Below are 16,555 nucleotides of genomic sequence, written 5' to 3' on the forward strand. Positions count from 1 at the left end.
GGAGTCTTTGTCCACCAGTTTGTTCGACCTTTCTTCTTCCCCCAACCAGTGTCAGACATTGATGCTTCCTTCTTGGCACCCCCGACAGCCTCTGTGCTTCCTTCGCCTTTACGGCTCCTCCAGGAAAGATTAGACATACCTTCTTCCCTTTTTATTGTCAGGTCGTACTTGCTTGTTCCAAGGTGTCTAGGCTGCTCATTTTGGTTCCACAGGGCACTCTGCATTGCTCTGTAGCTCTTCCTCATGTTAGTATGGATGTTCTTCTCAACTGGGTCATTTGTGCTCTTCTTCATCCCAGTTTCCACATATGACATTGGTAGTGCCTACTCTTCCTTTTCCCTGTACTTTGTCAGATCGCCTACCCTAGGTACATGGAAGGGTGTGGGTTTACAGAGCCCGCTATTGGGTAAGAGGATGAGGGAGGTGGTGATATGTTTTGGGCATACCGCATGCTCCCCGGACAGTCGTCCTTGGTCCCATGGGGCATACCTCCCCATGAGATCCATCCACTGAGTACCACCACCAGGAGGACTATCGGGTAGCGGCCTAAGCTGCCTGACCTCATGGGAAGAGGCTCCCCCTAGGGGAGAAGAGACAACATCAGAGGAAAGAATTTTTCTCAATATGCATCTGATCCCGTTTTCCATCCTATTTTATGATTACCTTTCCTAGATGAACTACTCAGGACAGCCACAACACAACCCATATCCTTCATGGAGCAAGACGCCCTACTTAATGACCATTAGTGGGTTTTAGACCTTTCAAGGGAAACGATATGGTTGAGACAGCCATGTCAGATACCATTAGGAGGATGGAAGACACCAATGGTCTTTGGGCCCTCATGTTACTTCTACACCTGTCAGCAGAATCTAACACATCAATTTTGTCATCCTCCTTGCTTGACTTCTATGCCCCCATTTAATGGACCAGGCCCTGAATTGGATAAAATCGTTTTTTTTAACCAATGGAACACAAATCACACTTGTTTGAGAAGTTCTCCGGAGGTCACCTGTCACCCAGCTATTAGACCTTGAGCAAGTAATATAATGCTTTTAAGCTGCATGTTCGATGGTCGAGTGGATGAATAACAGGCTTATGCTTAATGCAAATAAAATCAAAGTTATGATCTATGGATCCACCACCCCTACCCAAATCTGATGTTCTGCTGACCATGCTTTGCCCTTGTTTGCCCTCAGCAGTCAAATAAGTAGGCAATCTTAGTGTCAATCATGCATGACGAGCTGCCCTTTCTGCTGTAAATAAAGTAACACAGCTGTACTTCTCTCAACCTAAAAACACGTAGAAGGATTACGTTCTTAGGTCACCCAAATCTATACTTTTATCAACTTTCATAAACTGGAGAAGTGCAAATCATCCTATCTGGGTCCCCTTCAATATACCATTAAAACACTCCAGACAAAACAGAATGCAGCTACCAGATTTTTCCACAAATTGCCAGGCAGAGTTCACCTTACGCCAGCACTAAATCAACCTCACTGGCTGGCAGTCAAATAAAGGATTATTTTTAAATCCTCTTGCCTGATATACAGAACCTATTGTCTCTGGTCAATGCTTTAAAGCAAAAGGCAAATAGGGAGGATTTTTTTTCTCTTCCAAGGATTCACACCTGCTGGAATTTTTTTACCACTTCTGCCATGCTTTAGAAACAATCATTATACCGCTCTGCTCTCCTGACAAATCCTAGCTGACTTGCACATCACTAAAATGTAAAGTGCCTAGAAGCCCTGGCAAGGGCCCATGTCGCAAGCTACAACACACGGGTAACATAACAATAGAAACACTAGATAGTTCCTTTAAGCATAGAGTGGAAAGGCTTAAAGTTAGCTTTATTAGAACGTTAATATGATTTTATGTTGTGCCAAATCAGCACCGCAATTTAGACTAGACTTTGGTTTTAAACGAAGGGAGAGCTAAAAGCTCTCAATCACTAGGGAAAGTGTTGCTGTATCCTGGGCACTGAGCTGTGGGTGGGAAGAGGAGGGAAAGGAGGAATCCGATGTCAGGGCTTGGCACAGAGATCCGGTCACTAGTTGTAATAAGGGTCAATCCTTTAATTAAAGCTAAGAGAAGCACACAGTTTCGCTGGACCAGTGACAGACCAGTTATTTTATTAAAACAGAGTCCATACAGTCGTCCATGTCACTAGCGACAGGTCTGCTCAGTCATTGATTTAAAATTTAGGAGGAGCACCGATGGAGGGATGGGGTTTCACAAGGGTCACCCGAGATGTATATTCATTGGTTTCAGAACACTACCCAAAAAGAAAAACAAAACTACATTTTTTTTGGGCTGGTACCCATACTTCTTCCATTAACCACACATTGAAAAGAGTGACCACATATAGGCACTATGGCCACTGGAGTGCAATATTCCCTTCCTGGAAGGGTTCCAGGTGCAGCCAGGCTGGTAGGACATAAATAACAGAGCAATGGTCCACATTTCATCTTCTTTGAGGTTTAGTACAAGTATGGAAAACTTCGATCTCAGCACACTGGTAGGGTGTTTATAAGCTTCAGGTTAAGAAGTAGTGTCTATTTTTACCTACCACCTTCATCAGTCACAATGTGCATTGCGGTGCCTTCCGTTCAATGCGAAGGGCTAAAGAGCTCTGGACATTTAAGTCCCACTGAATGCTCCAGCAGGGTTAGCAGCAAAGTGCCCAGTACAAATCTTCAAACCCTCCATGACCCTAAAATCAACCTCTATTGGAATGATCCACAACATATGAAATGTAATATAGGAACAATGCCATCAGCAGTTTTTAGGTTTGTGTCCACTTGGCTGGTATGAAGCTATCTGCTCCACAGCAAAGGCTGTGCTTTACTCCCCCAAGCTCCAGTTGCAGAGAGGACTGAAGAGAGTAAAAGCTAGGCGTTCCCATTCAGGTCTCACGAAGACCCTTTCATCATTAGCTACAGGCATCACGACTTTAGTCCCATCTTGAACATCAACTGCTCGTACACAGTCCAGGCCATGGCTGCCATAAGGGTCCTACGTAGGGCACGGGGAACACCACCTCGGAAGAAGCCAAGCACTCCAGAGTCCTGCCAAAGTATTAGAAAAATACAAGAAAAAAACAGTCAATCAGTACAGGTACTACATAAACCTAAACCTATGGCAGTCATACCAAACACTGAATGTAAGATCATGTCACAGAAAGTGACATCAGTCTTCCACCTGCTATCGCATTAAATGACCTCAAAACTAAACTGATGGATGAGCTACTTAACTGTAACAATAACTCTCTAGAAATTGTATCCTATACAGATTTAGAACCATCCGAGATCCTGATTCACTTTTAAAAATATTTCTTCTCCTAACCTTATTGTCGTCACATTCATCCAAACAGAAAAAGCCAATTTCAGAGCCTTCAAAATGAAAATTGGACGCTGACCCCTAAACATCAGTACACATATATTAGAGATGCTTGTGTAGGAAAAGTTAAAAACAACAGCAGTTCTCCAGTTTCAATAGCTTTCTCATTGCCAAATAAAATCCTGAAAAACTGTTTATGTTGTCTGAACCATTTACGAAACGGAAAAAGAAATTTCTAACACCAGGGATCATTTTCTATTCAATGCAAATTTCATGCAGAGGACCATCCCCTACATGCAATTTTACACGTACACAAGGCATAATGGAATACTGAAGAGTAAAACTGGGCGTATTCCTTGTGCAGGCATAAAACACGGTGCACTGCCAAGATGATGTAGGTCAAAACAGCAGTGCTCTTGCCTCTGCTCTGTGCCCCTCCTTTGCCTTCCCACTGCTGGAAAATGGGGCAGAGTGGGAAATGGAGGAATACAACCATTATGCACTGCTTATCCCTCTCCGCTTCAAATAAAATGTCTTTTTAATGTTTTCACAACCACCGAGAAGTGGCAGCCAGAAGGGTGGGCTGCAAGGCACAATTTAGTAAAGAGCAGTAAATCCTTCTTCAAGAACTAACTTTTACCTCTCCTTTTCCGGTAGTCACTTGTCTTCCTATCTAGGGGCTTACAAGATTTCACTCCTTCAAAACAGCATACTGGGATATTATTTTTTGTACGACAAAAGTACAAACTTTTAAAAGGGACAACTGGCACTTATACATGACCCCTCTTAGATGAATGTCAACTTCTACACATCTGCCCTGTTCTCTCCATACAAGAGGACAGGGCAAGCAGATGTATGTTGAGCAGAATTTCCAGAATAGGACTAGTGAATACAAGGTCAAGAGCCACTATTGAGAGTAAAGCAAAAGTTACGGACAACAGTGACTTCTGTCCTCTTAGACGAAAGCTCTTTTTCCTCTTCACTTATGGGCTATCATTCCAGGGAATTCGATGAGACCAAAGCATGCTGCACAACACCATTAATTAAAAAAAAGAAGTGCTGTGGTGCATGCACAACTATGCCCCATGCAAAGGTTCTTTCTTAGGCATTCTCCAGGACTTAAACGGAAGTCCTTTGATCAGTGTCATATGATTGGACTTCTGTTATCGGATGTGAAGACAGCGTCATAGGGAGGAAAGGGGACTATGGTCAGTATCTGTTACTTACTCCTATGTTTCGTCCCCTGGCCTCCATATTTGTGGGAAATTATAAAGCCCTCCATTGTCCTAATGAATGAGAGGATGGTAAATAATTGTGCAAGATCCTGCAAAAAAATGAAATTGGAGCCAAACATTTACATATATTTCGTTGGCTGTATTGGGCAGCCACCTTGGAGCCTGTGACAATAGAGTAGGGATACAGGTAAAAAGAAAAAAAGTGATTGACAGTGCTTTATCTCTCACATAGTATGCTTGCACACCTTTATAAGGGGGGTACACTTTCTCGGACTGTAGAACACACAGATGTAAGAGACTAAACTACCCAACATGTGCTGGAAGCCATCACCACCTATACCATTGAACATCCAGGCTGATATTTTACAACTCCTATCCTTTCTTTGTGCCAGCAGTCCTCAGTCCTACACATTTTTCCCTAGTTGAGGATTGCCTTCTTGGGTGAATTAAACAGCCATGCACAGTCTCAGGTATTTAAAGTGCCCCAAGTAGTTCTTTCTTAGCTCTGTTTTTCATGGCTGGTGCAACGGTCTTCAACGATTTGCGATGGCCCGCCTGGACACAGCTACCAAGTATCACCACCTCGATACCATAGGCAGTTAGTTAGGCACTGGATGAACAGTTGGTCTCCAGGGTACTGGAATCTTTCCCCTCCCGTGGGTTCATGGAAATATGTCCTCTCAACATTGGGCTGAAGTAGGAATCACCTCCCCTAGAGCGGTTTCTTCTGCTTAACTCGGGCCCCACCCCACCAGCTAAGTACATCTCTGGTCCAGAGATTGAAGCGCTCTAACTCCTTATCCTCTTTTCCCCCAATCTTTGGCTCTTCTCTTCCATCTACCGGTTGCGTATCTGCTGCCTTTTTGCTAGCCCTTCTTTTCCCCAATAATTTCGTTCACTCATCTCTCTCTCTTATTTGACGTTCCCCAACTCCGTCTTTCTTTGCTATGTACTTCTTCATCACCTCTCTGATGTTTTTTCTCCCCCCATTTTATTCCTTTCACTCTACCTCCTCCTTAATTGCACGCAGTCACTCTGCTCCAAGCTCTCCCACCTTTTTCCTCCACTCGCTTTTCTCCAAATTAACCAACAATCTTCTGGCTCGCACACACTCATTCTGGTTGTCTCTGCTTTTATAATGGGGCTTGCGATGACGAAAAGCCAGACACAGCTCTGCTCAAATTAGGAGCAAGCTTTGGATGAACCGGGCCGTCAGAAAACTATGCTTTTCCTCATGTGCTTTTTATTGTGCTGCAGGCTAAGCCGCTGAACCACGAAACAGAGGGATGAAAAAAGGCTGTTTGCCATCTTCAAGTAGGAAGGATTTACCGTCATCGCCAACTGACTCCCCAACTGTAACAGCCGAGTATCTCCGATTGTGTGCGTTTCTGCTTGCTGGAACTGACCGATTTCCCTTAGCTTAATGCAGGGTTCACTCGCAGCATCCTCTAGTAAAGTTTGCATGCACCCTCTCTGCTGTCATCGGGCAAACACTAAAGCTAACCTGCGCCCCACAGAACCTTGTGACCATAGTCTTGTGAACACCACCCTCCATGCCTCACAGTTTTCTTTTCTCTGCCTGCAACTCGTATGTCATGGACCACGAATTAGGACCCCAGGGCTACATGATCATGAGATAAAAGGCTAGGTATTGCCTACAGGTCCATGGGGGTGACGTTCCTGGAGGGTGAGGGTCCACCCTGCCTACCCCTTCAGGTACCACTACCGAGATGAGCATTGCAGAGCTGGGGGATGTCCCTTCCCCCAGGATCTCCCAGCCCCCATCCTCTATCCTCTCATCTATGACCTCAACATAGTGTTTGGAAACTTGCAGCTCTGTTGTACAAGCGAGGTAAAGATTCAGAGCTCGGTTGGCCTGAAGACTGTAAAGGGATCTTTCTGCTCAACTTCCACAATAGGGAAACAAATTGACAGGTTTCTTTCTGGATTAAGCTGAAATTCTTGAACCACTGTGGGGAAAAAAAAGGAAGGCTGTGTGAGAAGCACCATTGTATCATTGTGAAAAATCAGAAAGGGAATCCTCTCAACAAAGAACATGGATCTCGCTCAACCTGCTGCCATTGATTACAACCACCAGGAAGGCAGTTTACCAAGTTACAAACTTCAAATCTATTGAAGACAAGGAATGGTACAGTTTATGAAGCAAGAAGCAACAGGGAAAGAACAATCTTTAAATCCAAGGTAGGATTAATACTCCATACCTGAAGGAAAAGCCTGAAAGGTGTAGGGAACAACAAGTCAGTTTATATTCAAGTAAGACTTCAAGGTGGGAAGGTAGGTCCTACATGAATACATGTCAACAATGTCTGACCTATACAAATCTGATTCAACAGGACGTTGTTCAATGTGCCACATAAAAGCGCAAAATTCGTATCCAGACATCAGTAACAGAACCTGGTCCACCTACTGGCCTAGGTTCCATGTGTTAATATCCCCGTAAAAATGTTGCCATACAAGAATGGCGCCTTTTTTTTGCGGCAATATTAACCCTTGCAATCTGGGGGGGGACAACCCCGGAAACCTCATTTTTTTAAAGGGAGCGGGGGACACCCCATAAATAATCCCCATAAATTATTTCGCCTATGCCGTTTCCCGGCGACCATATATATATGGTGACATTATTTATGGGGATAATATTACCTGATACCCTGGCCTATTATTCCCATTCTCCTTTTGGAGTAAAACATAATTTAATACAATTTTCACCTAGATTTTGCAGAGGAATAAAAATAAGAAAATAATAGAAGCAAAACGACGACACAAAAATATTTAAAAACACACAATTAACTAGAGAAGGAGAGTGGAGTGGTTAATATCACTTGCACTTAGACATGGACTGGGGTTTACAGTGCTAGGTTATTTGCATTTTGATGATCCTGTTCAATCCTCTATTCTGTTTTTTGTTTTCTGAAGATACCTCTGCATTGTTCCACAAATTAATTTCCCTTGATCTTACCTGTATCGGAGGTGCAAATAATTTTCTCAATCTACTCCACCTTTTGTACATCCCCCCAGCCTTCTCGATTTAGGTCACAAGACTGCAGAACGTCATACCCAACAACATCAGACTTGCACTCAATCTAATACAATTCAGAAAACAAATCCAGGTCCCCTTATTCAAGGAACACCTTCAAACCCTAAAAGATACTCTCCCCTGAACCAACCAGCCCAGTATCATTCCTGAGGACCACCCTTAACAAAATACATCCCTGTTCCACACTAAATGTAAATGTTAACTATTCCATGCTACCCTAAATGATAGTTGCCAGCAATAAATTATGTAACCATCTAGCCCCTACCAATGTACAGCGCTATGTTGCTTATTAAGCTAGGTTTATGCTGAAATAACCAAAATAAAATGTTTTGGTGGATCATCTCCATTTTCACAGACTGGTGCAACAGTTGTAAGGATTAGGGTCAGAGGGAATTACGTATCCAGGCCTTGTAGGTCTGCATCGAATAGGGATATTTGGCTTCACTCCTTTAACTTTATTTATGGGCATCGGATATAAAGTTTTGTCGAAAACGTGCATCTTCTGGAAAGTTGCCATTATGTGAACCAAAGAGCTGCCATCATTACATATGAACACCGGGTTCATTCTGTGTAGTTTTGCCAAGTGTTATACAGTGAACAAAAATACAGTATCGAGTTTGAGCATATGGTTATATTTATATGTTCCAGATCTATATTTATGAATGCATTGTTTATCCAGTTGCAGTTGTTGACACTGTTGGCCTTTGTGTGTTCTCACCTAAGCAGTATTTGGTAGTAAAAGGAAATATGTTTCTGAGTGATTCAGTTCAGTAATGCATGTTTCATGTTTGTCTTGTCCCTGGGTACTTCGGGAAAACCTCTTTGAAAATAAAAATTACTTACCTGCGAACACAATCTTTCATAGAGTCACATGTGTAGAGTATGTCCGTATCATTAGAACGTGAATCCTCGGCAGCAAATGAACCACATTTATGTCCCTTTCACCCCTCCCAATGAGGTGGCTATCTTAAACCCCTTTGTTAATGGTTGAGAGATGAACAGACAACTCAACACTCGGGATGTATAGTTCAGGCATTTTATTTTATACAGTAAATTCCACATCCCGACCCTCTTCTTTGGGGTTAACTTAAGTGCAACACTGGCTGTTACGTTCAGAATCTTCTGCTTGATGAGGTCAGTCCCAGAGGGCTTTGTCTACAGGAACTGGGGAGAGGCAACAGGTGGTTTGGGAGCCCTAGGAAATGCTAAATTGGTGGAACCCTGTTTTACTGGAAAGTCCCCTCGTAGGCTTCCCTACTCCACCCGCTTCTCCTGTCTTCCTACAACAAAGAGTCCTAGTTCTTTATCAGAGTGGTGTGAGCTCTCCATTTATTTATAGGAGCGCACGTAACCCATGCCTGTCTAAGCGCTAGTTACAGGAACGAGTGTGTATACAAGGAGCAAGTTATAGGATAAAACACACATATATACAAGGGGTGGAGGAGTCGTAGCAGGTGCTAAATGTCGTTAGTTGGACAGGTTGGTCTTTAGCTGCTTCCGGGACAGACTGTAGGAGTGTTCAGCTCTCAAGACTGGGCGGAGCGAGTTCCAAAGTGTGGCTGCGATGACAAGAAAGCTGGAAACTCTGGCTTTGGTGCGCTTGAACCTGGAAATAACAAGGCTGTTGGAGTAGGCAGTACGTGCCGGTCCGGTGGTGGTTGGATGGGAAATCCTCTGGGAAAGGTAGCTAGGGGCAGTATCAGAGAGGCATCGGTGTGAGATGGTATTTTGAACATTATTCTTTCTTTGACAGGTAGCCAGTGTCCAATGTTTCTTGCTGTAGAGACATGGTAGCGTTCGTTAAAGTCAAGGGCAGCCCAAAGGGCATGGTTTTGGATTATTTTCAGCTTATTTAGGATTTTCTTGGAGGTGCCTCCGAGGAGCGCATTACAATAGTCCAGCTTGGTGCCGATAAGTGAGCGAGCGACGGAGAGGAAGTTGTTGGTGGAGAGGAAGGGTCTGCGGCATGAATGAGTTTTGTGGTGTATGCTGCTGAGGAGGAAACTGCGTTGATGTGGCGCGTCATATTCAGGGTGGCATCAAGGTAGACGATTGCTTTCACAGCAGGTGAGTTGAGAATGGTGCGATTGTCAACGATAAAAGAGTGGTAGGATGGGCTCAGTTTGGCAAGGTGGGCAGCATTGCCTACGAGCAGGAGTTCCGTTTTGCTATCGTTGAGACACCAGCGGTGGGTGGTCATCCAGGTTTGAATGATTTCATAGATGACAATGATGTTTTGTGAGTCGAGGAGGTGGTTGCCGGTGAGAGGAATGAGGATCTGTGTGTCATCAGCATAGTTTGTGTACTTAACGTGAAGTGACTCAAGGTGGTCGAAGAGGGGTTTAGTATAGACATTGTAGAGGGCAGGAAAAACACAGGAGCCCGGAGGGACTCCAGATGCGGAGGCAGTGGGGGTAGAGGAATGGTTGGTGGAGAAGACTTTGGAAGCACAGTCTGAAGGAAGGATGCAACACATTTAGTGGCATCTGAGGAGAAGGCCGCAGAGGTCGCAAGGTGGTGACAGAGTGTAGAGTGGTCAAGATCAAATGCAGTGGCAAATTCAAGAGCATAAGTATGGAAAGGTTTCCCTCTTCGCTGGCGTCGGCGAGCAAGTTCTTGAGGTCCAACAGGTTAGTTTTGGTGCCTTGTCTAGGAATTTAGCCGGATCTCCAAAGGCTGAGAATGGGCTTGGGTGGCCCATTGACGGATGATAGCTTGAGCTGTATTTTATACTGCAGTGAGGCAATTTTGTCAAGAAGTGCCTTCTCAACGTTGTTACACCAGCTGTCTTTCTTGATGATGGTAGAGGGGTGCTGGTGATTTCAGCTTGCAAAGTATGGTGAAAAGTTTGCAGGAATTAGAGTATGTGTTCAAGATGCACAAGTTGTAGACAGAGGCCTTGCCAGCTTGGATCGCTTTTTGTAGGATTTTTTAGATCGCTAAGATGTGGACTTTATTTTAGGCTGTGTGGCGTTTACTCCAGATGGCTTTAGTGGTGCGTTTCTCCGAATGCAGTGTGTGTAATTCAGGGATGTACCAGCAGTGTGACCTTTTGGAGCGTTTCGGAAGGTGCTGTTTGAGGGGGGCCAGATTGTTAAGAGGTGGCAATGGGCGATTGCTGGTGAGATTGCACTTTGATTGGGAGGTTGGTTGGTGTTGGGAGGATTGCAGATTTGATAATGTGGGCCGATTTGATAAAGTGGTGCTCGGACCACACATGTGGGGTGTTGGACAGGATTGTGGTGCTAAAATTGTGATTGAGCGGCCAGTCCAGGATGCAGCAAAGAGAATGCGTGGAATTGAGGATTTCTTTTACAGTAGCCTAGGGCGGCAATGGATTTGGCAAGGGATGCAGCGTCTTTACCAAGAGGAGCAGCGTAGCCGAGGTTGAGGTCACCCAGGGCAATGGTTTTGGAGTTAGGTTTGAGGTTCGTCAGGAGGAGCTGACATAGGTCCTCTTCGAAGGTGGTCGTATGGACCAGGTGGATTGTAGATGACATGTAGCGAGACGGTGGATGTGGGAGTAAGTGCAATTTTGGCAGTGAGAGACTGGCAGTTTGGGAGGAGGGTGGTAGGTAGGTACGATGTGGATGGGAAGGGAATTGTTGAAGATGATACTGCCTTTCTGCACAATTCTGTTGTTGCAGAGGATGGCATAGTTGGGAGGAATGGCGATGAAGAGGGCAAAGCCTGCAGCATCATGTAGCCAGGTCTCAGTGATGGCTAAAATGTCAAGATCATGGAGTTCGATGAGGTCATGGATGTCTAAGACGTGAGCTGTGAGTGAGCGTGCATTAATTAAGGCACGCTTCAAGATACAGCAGGGTGGTGGTGGTGAGTAGAGGGGGTGGTGCGAACAGAGCTGGGAAAGGCGTTCGCGTCTTGCATGGGGGCACGTAGATGTGGAGTTGTTGGCGCTGTTGTGGTAGCTTTTGGAAGATGGTGTGAGTACCAGGCAGTGAATGGAATTGGGGAAAGAATGGAGGATGGACTTAGCAAGGGTTGAACTGGCTGTTGGAAGTAGAGTGTGGTTTGCCAGAGACAGGCTAGGCTTATGGGCCATGGGTGCAATAGCTGAGATGGGGAGGTAGGAACTAAGTAGGGGGGAAGTGGGATAAGGGAGGCGCATCTAAGGCGGAACACATGTTTGGAGATTGGAGGCGCATCAGCACAATAGAGGTGGGTCAGAAGCTTGGAGCTCGGGGGCGCATAGGTAAAATTCAAACAAATCACTAGCTTAGGCACATTAGCCCCATTAAGGTGGGTCACTTGCATAGTACTTGTGGGAACATCAACACAATTTACGTGTATAGGGCTTTTGGGCGCATTAGTGCAATTAAGGCAGATTGCTTGCTTAGAGATTGGTGACACATCAGCACATCTAAGGCAGAGCATATGATTGGGGGTAGGGGACACATCTGCACCAACAATCATACGCATTGTCCTAATATAGCATGCCTTTGACGCAGTGATTCCCATCTAGACCACTCTTCTGGGGAGATCAAAAATTGAGTTTCCTGGTCTGGTCTCAAATGGTTATTGTGAGTTAAACCCAGTTCCCAGATGCTGATAAACACAAGGCCCTGTCAATGAGTCATTTGAGGGGTCGGAAATGAGAGGCGGACACAAAGTTGCAATATTTTCAACAATAAACATCTTTATTAAAGAAAAAGGGGTTGGATAAAGGCCTTTCTTTCCCTATCCTAAAGAGAGTTTTCCTGCCAAAGGAAACTAAAACTAAAAATCAGTCTGTGTTTCGTTGTCAAAATTATGCAAACTGTCCTTGTGTCCAAAACTTACCTGACTCTCACACTAAAATAAACAATCAAAGTGTAAGGTAAGTGTCTCGGTTTTGATTTTGCAAAAAAATTGTAAAAAAACATGTGAAAATTCACCAAATAACCCTTGAATCCAGGCGGCGATTCTCCTGCCCCGGACTGTTTTAGGTAGAATAGCATTCTTTTCAACTGATGATTGCTTAAGAAAGGCGGAAATGTCTTTTTGGAAAGTTAGCAAAAATGTCTCTTTCACACAACACCTTCTTCAGGATGGCAAAACTTCTTTTGCAAAGTTAGCAAAAAAAACACTTTCTTCAGGATGGCAAAAATGTCTTTTGAAAACTTGCAGAAGTGTTTCTTTTACACAACAACTTTTAAAGGATGGCAAAATTGTTGAACGCATCTTTTCAAACAATGACTCCTCAAGAAATGAGGAGAAATGTCTCTTTCACCCAATACTTTCTTGAGGAGAGTTTCTTGGTATACTACCCTGCCAGGAATCTTTCTGGGCTTTGCATGTCCCGTGGTATACTCCCCTGCAAGGCATCTTTCTCCCAAGGGCTCACTGCCTGATGTACTGATTTCACCAGGACGTCTTACAAAGTTCTCTTCAACATATTCAAACTGGATTACCTGGTATACTCCCCTTCCAGGAATCCCTCTGTGGGTGTTGTAGATCCCCTGGTATACTCCTCTGCCAGGTATCTTTCTCCCAAAGGCTCACTGCCTGATGTGCATCTTTCACCAGGACTTTCTACGATGTTCTCTTTCAGTATAACACAGTTGTCCTCCTTCACTGTTCATACCGTTTTGACTTTAGGTATTACATGTTGCAACTTTTCCCATATTGACATCTCATATATGGAGACTTGTACAAGTTCTGTCTGCTAACCTCTTCACCGGTATTCATTTTGCTTGTGGCAATGCTTGTTCCAAATTTCCCCGATTGACATCTTATATATGAACACTTGTACAAATGTTGCCTTTTAACTTCTTTGTTAATGTTCATTTGCTGTTGATAACATTTACTCCAACTTTCCCCATATTGACTTCTCTTGTATGAGGACTTGTGTAAATGCTGGCTTTCTAAGCTACTTGGTTGGTATTCTAAATAAATGTTCATGGTCAATATGCCTTTCGACACGCCCCGGCGTTCCCTAACCTCTATGAACAGACTCACCAGTGTTTGGCTGGCGTTTCCGAATTGCAGCACATTGATGCAGCAAAGTTTTTACTTTTGGAAAGCTTCCTCTTCGTTGCAGACCCTTATTCAGTTCTCTCGCCGGCTAAGCATTAATCTGCCGGTGGAATTCTTGCTTCTCAGCAAGGCCGTGTCTCCAACAGCCCCGCTGCTGCTGTCCGTCAGCATGTCCACAAATGCATCCGTTGTGCCTCTCCCAGTCTCACGCCTCTCTGGTACGCTATGCTTCCAAGTGCGTTCTGTTTCCCGGTGTCTGCTTCTAACTCCGCTACTGCTTCCTGCTTCGCCCGCTCTGGAGTTCTCTCCCTCACGTTCACTCCTCAATTGCAGGTGTTCATGATGTTTAAATTTCCCACACATGTGTACAGGAAGTATGAATGGTATTCTACTTGGATTGTTTTGCAAGAAGGGGTTTACAATGAGAGGGATTTTTAAAGAGACAACAAGCCATCAGGAATTTAGGAACTATAGGGTCTTCTTCAGTTGGAATGGAAGAATACTGCATACCCCCCGATGGGGTCACTACATATCCTCCCATGTGTTCCTCCCTTAAAATACCACCCCCATGGCCAGGATCAGGTACCGACTGCCTTCCCTTGGCCACATGGGATGAGACCTTGGGCTGGGTATCAGTGATGATTCCACAGGATTCATCACAGTCACTAGTAACTAAGCTAACAATAATATGAACCCAATAGGTTTTGGCCAGTACAATTGTGTATTCCCAGAGACCACCAACTCAAAAACCAAACATGGCTTCATGGTGTCGGGTTTAGGCTAGTCAGATCATTAGTAGGGGGCAAAGGGACTGTGGTAGAGCGAATGCTAAATTGTACTTCCTAGAAATTGGTATGGCAAAATGGATAAAAAGGATTCCTAGTCGGATGCTGGGGAAGTATGCTATGTATTATTTGAATCTATGAAAGCTCCAACTCTGGAGAATGCGGTTTTGAATGAATGATGGTGGTATCTGCATGTTGACATAGAATAGGGGTTTCAAGGCATGCCCACTTGAGTAAATATGGCCTTCCTAAGCCCCTTACACATCAGTAGCTCAGCCAGGATTTAATATTAAGTCTCTCCAAACCCTTAACATATGCTTTCTGCAAGGTGGAATTTATTGAATCCACAATATGTACAGCTCCTATTTGCAGCAGAATGAAAACGTACATGTAATCCCTTTGTGTCATAACCCCATACGTTTATCTACTTTCATCTCTCTCTGAACACACGGATGGGGAGGGCTGCACAAGCAGGCTCCGTACAAGACACCCACCTGCCTTACTATGCTTGTTTGCTAATAATATCCTGGCACATCTAGTTTCCTGGACCGTTCTTTCGTTTTTTTAACTTGGACCTCAGGCTGCATAAGTCCCATATTAACAGGGAACCAATGGGAACATATTTTCAAAGAGATCTGTATATTTTCCTGTAGGCTTTTGCTGGATTTTCTTTTGTTCCCACCTATTGTTGCCAACAATCGTTTTTTCCCGAAGCGTAAATGAATGTTCTATGTGCTGCCCTTCCAGTCCATTTTGTGGGATGTTCTGCCCCACTAGCCTCTGCCCTGCAACATCACTGTGTGCTGCTTCCATCAAAAACAACAGAATGGCCGCCAAAAAGCTCTATGCGCTACAAATCTCTGAGAAGTGCGCAGGGAAACCTGAAAAATAGGCCACCAATCCATTTTGCCTGTGTCAGTGGTGGAACCGGAGACCACACTACCAAAACCTGTCATTGGGCTGCCCACATAGTGAAATGGAATTACCTGAAAAGGCAGGGCTGCATTGCCAGAAAAACCCAGAAGTGTTATAAAATCATTTTTCCTTGGCTGTTGAAAGTGCAAAATCGTGGTTCCCAAACATCAGAAAAGATCCAACATCCTTGTTGGGTGTTAAATATCACTTTATTTAAAGAATACACCTAAGCACAATGTCAGAAGCACATTTCATCACAAAAATATCTCCATTCAAAAGGTGCTTGCCTGAAAATATATGTCAGAATATGGGCGCAGTACCGCCGCCTGCCTGTGTCAAAGCTGTCATTTACTTATACTGGCAGTTTAAAACTTGTGTATTAAAATCAAATTGTGGAAAAGAAGAGCCTTGCCATCAAAAGCAATATAGGTTGCTACAATTCAATTTCTATGTTTTAAAAAGACTGGAATGAAGAGATCTGTGGGTATATTTGTTGAAAATGTAAGCTTTAGTTTAGCAAAAGACAAGTTTGAACAATGTGTTTTACAGTGAAATGAGGCCAGCCACCCTGGACTTCAAAAGCACATTCCACAGTTTGCTCCAACAAAGGGTGCCTCCCTTTTCCTCTTTGCCCAGGAACTATCATTTAAATGCTAATGAAATGAGGAGGGGGTTTGCTCTGCTTCTCTGGGAGAGAGACAATAGGCTTACTGGACTGAAAGGAAATGCAAATTTGGGTGTCAACAGAAACCAAATGCCAGCAGGAAGGGAGCCCTGGACTGCTCTGGGCCCATCAAACTCTGGGGGCGGGACCAGACAGATTTGTCTATCTTAGATTACAAGAAAATATCTTTTTGAAAAAGACTCATAGAAAACTGTGAATAATGTGTAAAAATCTGTAAATTAGAGGTTGTTGATATGAAAATGCTGCTCACCGTTTGAAACTATTCTGCACTCTGTGCGATGTTCAGCGACTAAACTACCGAACTTTGGATGTTGTAGCAATTGTGATAATGCTAGGAATATGAAAGTTTACAGGATTATGCCCAGATGTCATGCGCATGTATGGAGAAAAATGTGGACGGATCTGACACTGGGTACCCAACCAAAAGCGTGAAAAACTGTAAAATTGGAACTAAAGCTCTCACTGAGTGGGGACTCGGACGGATACGTGCCCTACTAAATTTGAAATGTGAATATGTATTATTAGCAAGTTGGTGATATTGTAAATATGATTTATGTGGAAAATAGAT

The 16,555-nt window shown here is 44.0% G+C and overlaps 1 protein-coding gene across 1 annotated transcript in view; it reads right to left on the reverse strand.

Moving 5' to 3' along the window:
* Positions 1–2,057: 2,057 nt before the first annotated feature.
* SLC25A38 (solute carrier family 25 member 38) overlaps positions 2,058–16,555 on the reverse strand; it is a 547,641-nt gene continuing 533,143 nt past the window's right edge. Inside the window, exon 7 of the mRNA XM_069654371.1 lies at positions 2,058–3,065. Within this exon, the coding sequence (XP_069510472.1) occupies positions 2,943–3,065 (123 nt within the window). The 3' untranslated portion in view covers positions 2,058–2,942. The remainder of the gene's footprint in view (positions 3,066–16,555) is intronic.

The sequence above is a fragment of the Ambystoma mexicanum genome, chromosome 3q (genome assembly GCF_040938575.1).
Source record: "Ambystoma mexicanum isolate Mex_15411 chromosome 3q, UKY_AmexF1_1, whole genome shotgun sequence".
Taxonomy (NCBI): Eukaryota; Metazoa; Chordata; class Amphibia; order Caudata; family Ambystomatidae; genus Ambystoma; species Ambystoma mexicanum.